General features: G+C 40.2%; 1 protein-coding gene across 3 annotated transcripts in view; it reads right to left on the reverse strand.

Moving 5' to 3' along the window:
- Nucleotides 1–13688, reverse strand: part of LOC110493229 (sodium channel protein type 8 subunit alpha) — a 122199-nt gene that overhangs the window by 21015 nt on the left and 87496 nt on the right. For all 3 annotated transcript variants that reach the window (XM_036950343.1, XM_036950341.1, XM_036950342.1), the window contains 4 exons: nucleotides 12695–12812; nucleotides 12294–12448; nucleotides 4490–4663; nucleotides 1608–1730 (listed from right to left, as the gene is read on the reverse strand). In XM_036950343.1, coding sequence (XP_036806238.1) covers nucleotides 1608–1730; nucleotides 4490–4663; nucleotides 12294–12448; nucleotides 12695–12812 — 570 coding nt within the window. The remainder of the gene's footprint in view (nucleotides 1–1607; nucleotides 1731–4489; nucleotides 4664–12293; nucleotides 12449–12694; nucleotides 12813–13688) is intronic.

Genomic DNA, 13688 nt, shown 5'->3' on the forward strand with positions numbered 1-13688 from the left:
ATACTGCCCACCACTGCGACCTGTATGCTCTCGTTGGCTGGTCCTCGCTACATATTTGTCGCCAAACCCACTGGCTCCAGGTCATCTATGTCTTTGCTATGTATAGCTCCGCCTTATCAAATTGCAAAAATCACTGAAGTTTAAGCATCAGCTGTCAGAGCAGCTTACCAATCGCTGCAGCTGTACACAGCCCATCTGTATATAGCCCATCCATCGAACCAACTACCTACCTCATCCCCATATTTGTTTTAGTTTTTCTGCTCTTTTGCACACCAGTATTTCTACTTGCACATCCTCATCTGCACATATATCACTCCAGTGTAAATTGCTAAATTGTAATTACTTCGCCACTATTGGCCTATTTATTGCCTTACCTCCTTACTAAATTTGCACACTGTATACAGATTTTCCTATTGTGTAATTGACTGTACGTTTCTCTATCCCATGTGTAACTCTGTGTTGTTGTTTTTGTCGCACTGCTATGCTTTATCTTGGCCAGGTCGCAGTTGTAAATGAGAACTTGTTCTCAACTGGCCTACCTGGTTAAATAAAGGTGACTTTGTTTTTTTTTAAAACATGACTTTCTGAAATGATAACGTTTCATGCAAATTTCCATCCACAGTTTCCATCCACAGTTTTTCTGCGAGTAAAGTCATACCGTATAAAAGAAAAATCATGAAGGCTATGATAGAAACAGGAAGTTTTGGTACAATTTTATAAATGCCTAGAGATAATTTGTTTGTTTGACATGGTGGGATCGTTTTGTGTCGGTAAAATCTATTATGTGAGAAATGGCAGTGGAAAAGCCTTTATGAGCAAATATTGATATAATCGAAATAAACTTGTATCCCTTTGAAACTAAGAAGTTTTTCTTAAAATGTCATCATACCTTTTCTTTATATCTCAAAGGCATTGTCTATTGCTGGTGCCAAAACTTGTATTTCCGCCAAACGACCTAGAAATGATTTCAGTAAAGTTCTGCCTAAGGCTTAGTATGAAACGTGGCCGTAATGCTGAGGCAGCTTTGGCATGCACTGCTCTCTTGATGGTTGCTAGCCAGTGCGTGTTAACCATCCTCATGCCAGTTATAAACTTTGCAAGGCATGCCACTTTGTCCATCTCTTCGCATCTCTCACCACTAAGCATGCACTGTTTTCTTAACCACAACTAGATGGATCCATAAATAATTACTGTGGGAATAATTATCACTGAATGACAACGAAAATATTGGAATAAAGTCGGATAATGCAATTGAAGGCATGTAGGCCTATCAAATTGTTGCTTACTGAAACTCCCAAAGTTATCCAATCCTTGTAATAAATTTGAAGCAATTACCTACCCACGTGTGGTCAACTAGATGGTAATTTCAGCACTGTTTTGTTTGGGACAGCGCCATTGCGCTGAGACAAGTGTGGGGATTCATTTTTGATTTTCCTGAATCTCCACTTGGACATTGGTTTGGCTACAATTAGGCTGGGAAAGTGTTAGCTAAGTTGAGGTGAGTGCTGTCCATGATCATCTTGTCTAGTTCATTATAGCATGCATTGGTGCTGTAACTGTTGAATGGTCATGCAGAAGGACCAGCTGCCTGGTGTTTTAGATCTTACCCTCATCCCTTCAAAACGAGACAGGGCCCTAAGGGGCCTCAATGCCCTCAATGTCCGTAGTGATTTAACGGGCCCTAGATCGGAGTAGCCCATCGCATTAGCTATAAGAGTGATTATAGACACCTATACAGAGAGAGAGAGAGAGTAAGAGAGAAGGAAGAGAGAGGGTCCAAACAGTTAGAAAGGGTAACAGAGAGATAGACCCTACTGGACCAATTTTGTTTGTTGTTTTGGTTTAGTTTATAACGCAGGTGAAGCTTGAAAATAAGCTCTACAGTATACCTGGCTAGCAACGTTTGGTAGACAGAGAAAGAGGAGGAAAATAAGGGGAGAGAAAAAGAGGTAGCAGAATTAAACAAATGGGAAATTTGAGAGGAGAAATGCGTTCACAAAAATTCACAAGACACACAGTAAATGTACAATATTCACACAATTCACAAAGTACCAGTTGAGTATAAGAATGGAGATGGGAGCCAGGAGGGTGAGGACGGTAGTGGGGACGAGTAGGAGAGAGGACAACCTGTGAAGGGAGAGTCCCGAGACAAAAACACAATAATCTTACCCTGGCCCCTCAACACATCCAAGCCAAGTCCCTCTCGTCTGCAGTACAACACCCCTTTTAATTTTAAGAGAGACACGGTTATAGGTACCTGCGAGAGAAGGTACAGGTTGAATGTGCACATCCCTGAGCCATCTTATACTCACATTTCATTCTATTCTAGACCACAAGTTGAACTGATGACGGAGCCATAGCCTACATAAGGTGACCCAAGGGACCAAAGATGTGGTTTGACACAGTAGTAGAGTAGTTACAGGACAGAGAGGCACAGAGACCACAGGACACCATGCCTGTTAGAAAACTTGAGCTCCCTTCCCCTCTGTCTCCCATGACCATCCACGATAACGTGATACTGGCAGGGGGCGATTTGGGTCAAGGGACAACATATTATACTGCCTTTATTCCTCATCAAATGGCAGAGGACTCTGGACTGTTATATGGGCATTGAGAAACAGGGGACAGTTTCATTCAAAGGGATTTGCAAATATGTCTAAAACATACTTAGAGTCTACCAATGACAAATACTATACTTTATCACAGCTCTGAAGGGACAGACTTCTTCTCTTCTGGGAACTGTTGACAAAGGCTGTGTTTGAGAAAGAGCTGATCTTTTGGTTTCACTCATTCATGAAAATGTACAACAGATATATATATACATAATGTATTGAGTACTACCGATGAAACTACGCTATTCTAAACCATGGGTTTCTTTTTCACAAAGGGGTAGATTTAATATTAAAATGATCTCTATCGTATATACACACAGCCTTTGTCCATGTCTGTCCCCTGGCTTTTCTAATGGCACGCTAAAGCTTCCACTGTCCTCTCGGCTACTACACTGGCGTTGCTCTTTGGGGTGATGGTCACCTTCAGCCTCTGTCTGCTTGGCGCCCCCTGTAGTAAAGGCGGGGAGTGGCCGCCATGCCTCCCTCCTCTGGCTGTGCAAATAGATACTGAGGAGAGAGACCTGAGTAACCCACAATGCACAGGCAGGCGCACACACACAAACAAACACAAACACACACACACACTCCCACAAAACTGAGCACAGACATTAACACATACTTAAACCATCAGGAATGAGAACACATTAGTTGATAATGGAGTTTAAGACTCAGAAGTCATGACTTGACTTACCATCCATCCATCACATTACCCAACCCAACACATCCAACAGGACAGGTCAAGTGCAAAATATAACTTTACATTTGCTCTTCCAGAGACAGGAGAAGATACAGACACCACAGCCTTCAATACACAACAGTAGAACAATGTTACTGGGCAAAGCAACAATGGATGAAACCCCCCACTTTGCAACACCAGAACCGAAGAGAGCTTGTATGGCATTGTGATGTGTCCCATGTGGACAGTGTAACATTTTTCTTTCGATTTTTCTTTAAGGATAAATGTCAAAAATTGTTGACGGTCCCCGCCATCCCATTTATCGTCCTGCCTTTCACCCCCTACCACTACTATCACCTATGTGCAAATGGTAGTTCCCCTTGGTTGTTTACATAGTAAAGTGCTATTGTAAACCACATTGTTGACTCACTGCTAATACCACACCTCCCATCTCAGGCTGTAATATTCCATATTACAGCAGTTCACTCACAGCAATGACAAGATAGGTCAACTCCACAGCAACAGATAACACACTAGCCCATAGAGTTAGTTAAACAGGGTAGAGAGATACAACACGAAAGGCCATAATATCAATGAATGATGCCAGGCCTTTCAACATTGCAGCTGGAGGGTAAGAATAGCATTACATTCAATTAAATCCACTTAAAAGATTGGTTAAATGTTGTTGACAAAGCAGTCGAATTGGCAAATGTTTGAGTTATGTACTATACAGAGTATATTTATGGGAAGAAGGGAGAGTTTTGTTATGCCTGCTAAATGTTCGATGTCAACAGGTAATGATTTGATGTCATGTCCATACCCAGCATCTGCAATCAGTGCTAAATGGTCACACTGCAGCATTATCATTTGAGATATTCAAGTCCCTTATTATCAAAGTTGTCTAAGATCAGGAACAAAGAGTCATCTGGTTACAGCTACAGTGTGCTTGAAGGGAAACAGTATCCAACTTGGGAAGAGGAGAGAAAAGCTCATCAACTCTCATAAAACGAAGACTGACAGAGAGAGAAGCAAGAGACATAAAATACATAGCCAGAGAACAAGAACATGAAGACAAAGCAAGAGAGATAAAAATAGATTAAAAGAGAGACCAGCACAAAATAATAAAGGATGGAAAGATGGAGGAAGGAAATCATAAGAGGAGGCAAGAAGTAACATAGAGTCAGTTGGATAAGTTACTTACATCCACAATGAAGAAGTCCAGCCAACACCAGGCGTTGGTGAAGTATTTGACCCAGCCATAGGCCACCCATTTGAGCACCATCTCCAGAATGAAGATATAGGTGAACACGCTGTCTGCGTACTCCAGGATAATCTTAATGGTCTTCCTCTTATTTATGTACACATCCTCAAAGGCCTGGGGGAGGGGAAAACAGAACAGCAGCAGGTTAACAACACTGCCGTGACTGGATGTCTTGTCTTATGATTAGGCCTCAGAGTTTTTCCTGTTATGTGAAAAACTCATGACCCTCTCTATGGTTAAAGGTGCTATAGATAGTTTTGGCATTTGCTTTTCCTGTTGAAATATGAATTCTCTGAAAACTACAGTATATAGTGTTAAAGGTGCAATTGGTCAAATTGGCAAAGACCATCCTGTTTCAGGCCTCCAAAAAGTGTTATGCTGTCTTTTTTATCTACTATATTATTTTCTCTACAGAAACCTGATTGCATCTAAAGTCTTGGGATTCAACTGTGCTAACAGTAATACTGCCCTATGTTCATGGCAAACTTTGTGAATTTAGTTGTTCTCTCTCATACGACAATGTATTGAAGTATTCACAGCCCTAAGTCAATTCATCTTAGAATCACCTTTGGCAGTGATTACAGCTGTGAGTCTTTCTGGGTAAGTCTCTAAGAGCTTTGCACACCTGGATTGTACAATATTTACCCATTATTCTTTTCAGAATTCTTCAAGCTCTGTCAAATTAGCTGTTGATCATTGCAAGACAATAATGTTCTGGTCTTGCCATAGATTTTCAAGCAGGTTTAAGTCAAAACTGTAACTTGGGACACTCAGGAAGTCCAAAAAATTGAGAGTGGTACTCAGTAATGTGTTGTGTTGGATTTGCCTCAAACATAACACTCTGTGTTCAGGACACAAAGTTGATTGCGTTACCACATTTTTTGCAGTATTACTTTAGTGCCTTGTTTTAAACAGGACACGTTTTGGAATATTTTTTCTGTACAGGCTTCCTTCTCTTTGCTCTGTCAGTTAAGTTAGTATTGTGGAGTAATACAATGTTGTTGATCCATCCTCAGTTTTCTCCTATCACAGCCATTAAACTCTGTAACTGTTATAAAGTCACCATTGGCCTAATGGTGAAATCCCTGAGCGGTTTCCTTCCTCTCCGGCAACTGAGTTAGGAAGGACGCCTGTATCTTTGTAGTGACTGGGTATAATGATACACTATCCAAAGGTTAATTAATAACTTCACCATGCTCAAAGGGATATTCAATGTCTACTTTTACATTTTTGACCCATTTACCAATAGGTGCCCTTTTTTGCGAGGCATTACGTCTCTGATCTTTGTGGTTGAAACTGTGTTTGAAATTCACTGCTCGACTGAGGGACCTTACATATAATTGTATGTGTGGGGTACATAACAAAGGAGTTGAATACTTATTGACTCATGACAGTTCAGCTTTTCATTTTTTATTCATTTATAAAAATTCAGAAAAACATCATTCCACTTTGACACTATGGGGTATTGTGCGTAGGTCAGTGACAAAAACATCTACATTTAATTTTAAAATCAGGCTATAACACAACAAAATGTGGAAAAAGTAAATGGAAGTGAACCTATATAAGTGAAGGAGTAAAAATGTGCTTAACACGTAACATAATAAGTTGCATGGACTCACTCTGTGCGCAATAATAGTGTTTAACATGATTTTTGAATGACTACGAAATCTCTCTACCCAACACATACAATTATCTTCAAGGTCCCTCAATTAAGCAGTGAATTTCAAACACAGATTCAACCACAAAGACCAGGAAGGTTTACCAATGCCTCGCAAAGAAGGGCACCTATTGGTAGATGGGTAAAAATAATTCAAATCAGACATTGAATATCCCATTGAGCTTGGTTAAGTTATTAATTAACCTTTGAATGGTGTGTCAATACACCCAGTTACTACAAAGATACAGGTGTCCTTCAGTTGTCGGAGAGGAAGCAAACCACTCAGGAATGTCACCATGAGGCCAATGGTGACTTAAAATCAGTTACAGAGTTTAATGGCTGTGATAGGAGAAGACTGAGGATGGATCAACAACATTGTAGCTACTCCACAATATTAACCTAAATAACAGAGCGAAAAGAAGAAAGCAGGTACAGAATACAAATATTCTAAAATATGCATCCTGTTTGCAATAAGGCACTAAAGTAAAAATAAGTAAAAAAAATATTGTCAAAGAAATGTAATGTACAGTACAGTGCCTTGCGAAAGTATTCGGCCCCCTTGAACTTTGCGACCTTTTGCCACATTTCAGGCTTCGAGCACAAAGATATAAAACTGTATTTTTTGGGGAAGAATCAACAACAAGTGGGACACAATCATGAAGTGGAACGACATTTATTGGATATTTCAAACTTTTTTAACAAATCAAAAACTGAAAAATTGGGCGTGCAAAATTATTCAGCCCCCTTAAGTTAATACCTTTTGCTGCGATTACAGCTGTAAGTCGCTTGGGGTATGTCTTTATCAGTTTTGCACATCGAGAGACTGACATTTTTTCCCATTCCTCCTTGCAAAACAGCTCGAGCTCAGTGAGGTTGGATGGAGAGCATTTGTGAACAGCAGTTTTCAGTTCTTTCCACAGATTCTCGATTGGATTCAGGTCTGGACTTTGACTTGGCCATTCTAACACCTGGATATGTTTATTTTTGAACCATTCCATTGTAGATTTTGCTTTATGTTTTGGATCATTGTCTTGTTGGAACACAAATCTCCGTCCCAGTCTCAGGTCTTTTGCAGACTCCATCAGGTTTTCTTCCAGAATGGTCCTGTATTTGGCTCCATCTATCTATCTTCCCAATTTTAACCATCTTCCCTGTCCCTGCTGAAGAAAAGCAGGCCCAAACCATGATGCTGCCACCACCATGTTTGACAGTGGGGATGGTGTGTTCAGCTGTGTTGCTTTTACGCCAAACATAACGTTTTGCATTGTTGCCAAAAAGTTCAATTTTGGTTTCATCTGACCAGAGCACCTTCTTCCACATGTTTGGTGTGTCTCCCAGGTGGCTTGTGGCAAACTTTAAACGACACTTTTTATGGATATCTTTAAGAAATGGCTTTCTTCTTGCCACTCTTCCATAAAGGCCAGATTTGTGCAATATACGACTGATTGTTGTCCTATGGACAGAGTCTCCCACCTCAGCTGTAGATCTCTGCAGTTCATCCAGAGTGATCATGGGCCTCTTGGCTGCATCTCTGATCAGTCTTCCCCTTGTATGAGCTGAAAGTTTAGAGGGACGGCCAGGTCTTGGTAGATTTGCAGTGGTCTGATACTCCTTCCATTTCAATATTATCGCTTGCACAGTGCTCCTTGGGATGTTTAAAGCTTGGGAAATCTTTTTGTATCCAAATCCGGCTTTAAACTTCTTCACAACAGTATCTCGGACCTACCTGGTGTGTTCCTTGTTCTTCATGATGCTCGCTGCGCTTTTAACGGACCTCTGAGACTATCACAGTGCAGGTGCATTTATACGGAGACTTGATTACACACAGGTGGATTGTATTTATCATCATTAGTCATTTAGGTCAACATTGGATCATTCAGAGATCCTCACTGAACTTCTGGAGAGAGTTTGCTGCACTGAAAGTAAAGGGGCTGAATAATTTTGCACGTCCAATTTTTCAGTTTTTTATTTGTTAAAAAAGTTTGAAATATCCAATAAATGTCGTTCCACTTCATGATTGTGTCCCACTTGTTGTTGATTCTTCACAAAAAATACAGTTTTATATCTTTATGTTTGAAGCCTGAAATGTGGCAAAAGGTCGCAAAGTTCAAGGGGGCCAAATACTTTCGCAAGGCACTGTATGTCCTGAATACTAACCGTTATGTTTGGGGCAAATCCAACACATCACTGAGTACCTCTCTTCACATTTTCAAGCATGGTTGTGGCTGCATCATGTAATGGGTATGCTTGTCATCAGCAAAGACTAGGGAGGTTTTTTTAAATAAAAATAAACTTAATAGAGCTAAGCACAGGGAAAATTCTAGAGGAAGAACTGGTTCAGTCTGCTTTACAACAGACACTGGGAGACCCATTTACCTTTCAGCAGTACAATAACCTTCAACACAAGGCCAAATGTACACTGGAGTTGCTAACCAAGACGACATTGAATGTTCCTGAGTGGCCTAGTTACAGTTTTGACATAAATCTGCTTGAAAACTTGACAAAGCTTGAAAAAAAAAATGGGGAAAAAAATGAAAATATGGTACAATCCAGGTGTGCAAAACTCAAATAGACTTACCCAGATAGACTCACAGCTGTAATCACTGCCGAAGGTGATTCCAACATGCATTGACTCAGGGGGTTGAATACCCATGTAATCAAGATATATTAGTGTTTTATTTTTCATAATATTTTTACTAATGTTAGGGGGGGGGGGGAATCACTTTGACATTACAGAGTATTTTGTTTAGATCGTTGTCCAAAAAATGACAACTAAATACATTTTAATCCCACCTTGTAACACAACAAATGTGTAAAAAATCAAGGGGTGTGAATACTTTCTGAAGGCACTGTAAGCATTCTGAATCACCATTGTGCTACAGTCCCCCATAAAGCTGAAAACTAAGCTGGATCCCTTTGCTTAAAAGGTTAATGCATTACAGAACTTTGCTGCTCATTAGCAAGAATCATGTCACAAACAGTCGTAGACAGGTAAAAGGCATGAAAAAAAAATCAGTTACAGAGTTTAATGGCTGTGATAGGAGAAGACTGAGGATGGATCAACAACATTGTAGCTACTCCACAATATTAACCTAAATAACAGAGCGAAAAGAAGAAAGCAGGTACAGAATACAAATATTCTAAAATATGCATCCTGTTTGCAATAAGGCACTAAAGTAAAAATAAGTAAAAAAAATATTGTCAAAGAAATGTAATGTACAGTACAGTGCCTTGCGAAAGTATTCGGCCCCCTTGAACTTTGCGACCTTTTGCCACATTTCAGGCTTCGAGCACAAAGATATAAAACTGTATTTTTTGGGGAAGAATCAACAACAAGTGGGACACAATCATGAAGTGGAACGACATTTATTGGATATTTCAAACTTTTTTAACAAATCAAAAACTGAAAAATTGGGCGTGCAAAATTATTCAGCCCCCTTAAGTTAATACCTTTTGCTGCGATTACAGCTGTAAGTCGCTTGGGGTATGTCTTTATCAGTTTTGCACATCGAGAGACTGACATTTTTTCCCATTCCTCCTTGCAAAACAGCTCGAGCTCAGTGAGGTTGGATGGAGAGCATTTGTGAACAGCAGTTTTCAGTTCTTTCCACAGATTCTCGATTGGATTCAGGTCTGGACTTTGACTTGGCCATTCTAACACCTGGATATGTTTATTTTTGAACCATTCCATTGTAGATTTTGCTTTATGTTTTGGATCATTGTCTTGTTGGAACACAAATCTCCGTCCCAGTCTCAGGTCTTTTGCAGACTCCATCAGGTTTTCTTCCAGAATGGTCCTGTATTTGGCTCCATCTATCTATCTTCCCAATTTTAACCATCTTCCCTGTCCCTGCTGAAGAAAAGCAGGCCCAAACCATGATGCTGCCACCACCATGTTTGACAGTGGGGATGGTGTGTTCAGCTGTGTTGCTTTTACGCCAAACATAACGTTTTGCATTGTTGCCAAAAAGTTTCATTTTGGTTTCATCTGACCAGAGCACCTTCTTCCACATGTTTGGTGTGTCTCCCAGGTGGCTTGTGGCAAACTTTAAACGACACTTTTTATGGATATCTTTAAGAAATGGCTTTCTTCTTGCCACTCTTCCATAAAGGCCAGATTTGTGCAATATACGACTGATTGTTGTCCTATGGACAGAGTCTCCCACCTCAGCTGTAGATCTCTGCAGTTCATCCAGAGTGATCATGGGCCTCTTGGCTGCATCTCTGATCAGTCTTCCCCTTGTATGAGCTGAAAGTTTAGAGGGACGGCCAGGTCTTGGTAGATTTGCAGTGGTCTGATACTCCTTCCATTTCAATATTATCGCTTGCACAGTGCTCCTTGGGATGTTTAAAGCTTGGGAAATCTTTTTGTATCCAAATCCGGCTTTAAACTTCTTCACAACAGTATCTCGGACCTACCTGGTGTGTTCCTTGTTCTTCATGATGCTCGCTGCGCTTTTAACGGACCTCTGAGACTATCACAGTGCAGGTGCATTTATACGGAGACTTGATTACACACAGGTGGATTGTATTTATCATCATTAGTCATTTAGGTCAACATTGGATCATTCAGAGATCCTCACTGAACTTCTGGAGAGAGTTTGCTGCACTGAAAGTAAAGGGGCTGAATAATTTTGCACGTCCAATTTTTCAGTTTTTTATTTGTTAAAAAAGTTTGAAATATCCAATAAATGTCGTTCCACTTCATGATTGTGTCCCACTTGTTGTTGATTCTTCACAAAAAATACAGTTTTATATCTTTATGTTTGAAGCCTGAAATGTGGCAAAAGGTCGCAAAGTTCAAGGGGGCCAAATACTTTCGCAAGGCACTGTATGTCCTGAATACTAACCGTTATGTTTGGGGCAAATCCAACACATCACTGAGTACCTCTCTTCACATTTTCAAGCATGGTTGTGGCTGCATCATGTAATGGGTATGCTTGTCATCAGCAAAGACTAGGGAGGTTTTTTTAAATAAAAATAAACTTAATAGAGCTAAGCACAGGGAAAATTCTAGAGGAAGAACTGGTTCAGTCTGCTTTACAACAGACACTGGGAGACCCATTTACCTTTCAGCAGTACAATAACCTTCAACACAAGGCCAAATGTACACTGGAGTTGCTAACCAAGACGACATTGAATGTTCCTGAGTGGCCTAGTTACAGTTTTGACATAAATCTGCTTGAAAACTTGACAAAGCTTGAAAAAAAAAATGGGGAAAAAAATGAAAATATGGTACAATCCAGGTGTGCAAAACTCAAATAGACTTACCCAGATAGACTCACAGCTGTAATCACTGCCGAAGGTGATTCCAACATGCATTGACTCAGGGGGTTGAATACCCATGTAATCAAGATATATTAGTGTTTTATTTTTCATAATATTTTTACTAATGTTAGGGGGGGGGGGGAATCACTTTGACATTACAGAGTATTTTGTTTAGATCGTTGTCCAAAAAATGACAACTAAATACATTTTAATCCCACCTTGTAACACAACAAATGTGTAAAAAATCAAGGGGTGTGAATACTTTCTGAAGGCACTGTAAGCATTCTGAATCACCATTGTGCTACAGTCCCCCATAAAGCTGAAAACTAAGCTGGATCCCTTTGCTTAAAAGGTTAATGCATTACAGAACTTTGCTGCTCATTAGCAAGAATCATGTCACAAACAGTCGTAGACAGGTAAAAGGCATGATGGGGGAATAAAATATTAATCTATTTAATGATTAAATTTCAGTACATTCTGTCGGAACTGATACGGTTTACTGTAAGACAGTACTTAATGGTGCAGTATGAGCTAAACTGTTAGTCTGTGTGTTTTGGTTTTTACCAGAAGTCCACACAAGGATAGTAAAACAAATGGAGACATTTCACAAGTCCACCCAAAGAAAAAAGCTATTTTAGGCTTAGGGGTTAGGTTTAGGGCTAGGGTTAGAATTAGGGTTAGGTTTAGGAGTTAGGGTTAGGTTTAGGTTAAGGATTAGGGTTATATTTAGGGTTAGGAAAAATACGATTTTGAATGGGAATCAATTGTTAAGTCCCCACAAGGATAGTAAAACAAATGTGTGTGTGTGTGCATTCTTACCAACGCCCCGCTACTGAGAAGGATCATGAAGATGATGACGGTCTCAAACCAGTTGTGCTCCACAATCAGGTAGCTTGTCTTTCTCAGGAACCACCAGTGCTTCCCCCAGCCATGATCGATGGGCAAGTACAAAAACGTATACTTGGCAACACATTCTGGATAAGAGGGCACACACACTCACTGTTACTGACACAGTCAAATACATTTAGGACATGTACACACTATTGACTACACATGCACACGTCCATAAAATGGCCTCATTATGCCATACAAACTGAAGATGAGTACAGACACTCACCAACCCACACTTGCCATGGCCCACAATGAAATCAGTTAGTATAAATGCTAAGTGCTATTGTGGCCAGACTGAGGCCTGTGTCTCTCTGTGGCTTCTTAGTTACCATCTGTCCAGCAGGCGTCTGGGTCCAGGAACTCCTCCACAACCTCCACCACCACCACTTCCTCCACGTCAGGCTTGATGTCTATGGTGCTGCCCTCCGAAGAGCTAGTGTCATCCAGCTGAGACAGACAACAGGAGAGAGGGTCAGACTCCTAACATCACAGAACATTCTGTGGTGTTATGAGCTAGTATGTACAAAGATACTGCACAGTGGTACCCACTGCCTACAAAAGCATCCACTAGTCACCTACTCACCCTTTCTGTGGATACCTCAAAGGCATCATGATTTAAGGGCCACGTAACCTAACCAGGAAAAGCTGTGTGTCTCAGCTGGAGGTTAGATGTTACATGTTGTCTGCATTTTTAACACATTCTCTTACATTCCGACCATGGATGTGTGGGTAACCTTGTCTATTTTCCTTGAAGTGAGTATTATTAATAGCAACATTGACCAGTTTGTCATTAACCTTGGCTGCTGAGTGATTACATTATTAGGGCTGGTCAATGATAAATGTGCATACGCAGAATTGACAGTGATGCATGATTTGTTGCTAGGTATCTTTATGTAAATAGACTAGAGCATTAGATCCAGTGGTTAAACCTTTTACTCAATGCCCAGGATTGAGTAAAAAAACACATACGACACTCAAGAAGGTAATTGATATGGTAAACATGTTAATAAAAGTGAGGTGGAGGAAGGATCATAGGCCGGGGCTTTTTAATTCATGTCTCACGGTAAAGATACTCACAGACTCTCAGAAAAAATGCTTATTCTTAAATACAACAGTCGAACCACAAACGACGACCATTAACAAAGTATTATTTGATATGATTACAGTGAAACGGTTATGGAGAGATGATTCAACACATAGTTCTATGAAAGGCATAAAATGTAAATGTATTGAGGCTGATCTCAAACAGCATGTTCAGGTAGAGATGTTTAAACAGACATATGCCTTGTCTAGCCAACCTAATAAATCATCTCAAAGCTGAAC

This window comes from Oncorhynchus mykiss, chromosome 17 (genome assembly GCF_013265735.2).
Source record: "Oncorhynchus mykiss isolate Arlee chromosome 17, USDA_OmykA_1.1, whole genome shotgun sequence".
NCBI classification, from domain to species: Eukaryota; Metazoa; Chordata; class Actinopteri; order Salmoniformes; family Salmonidae; genus Oncorhynchus; species Oncorhynchus mykiss.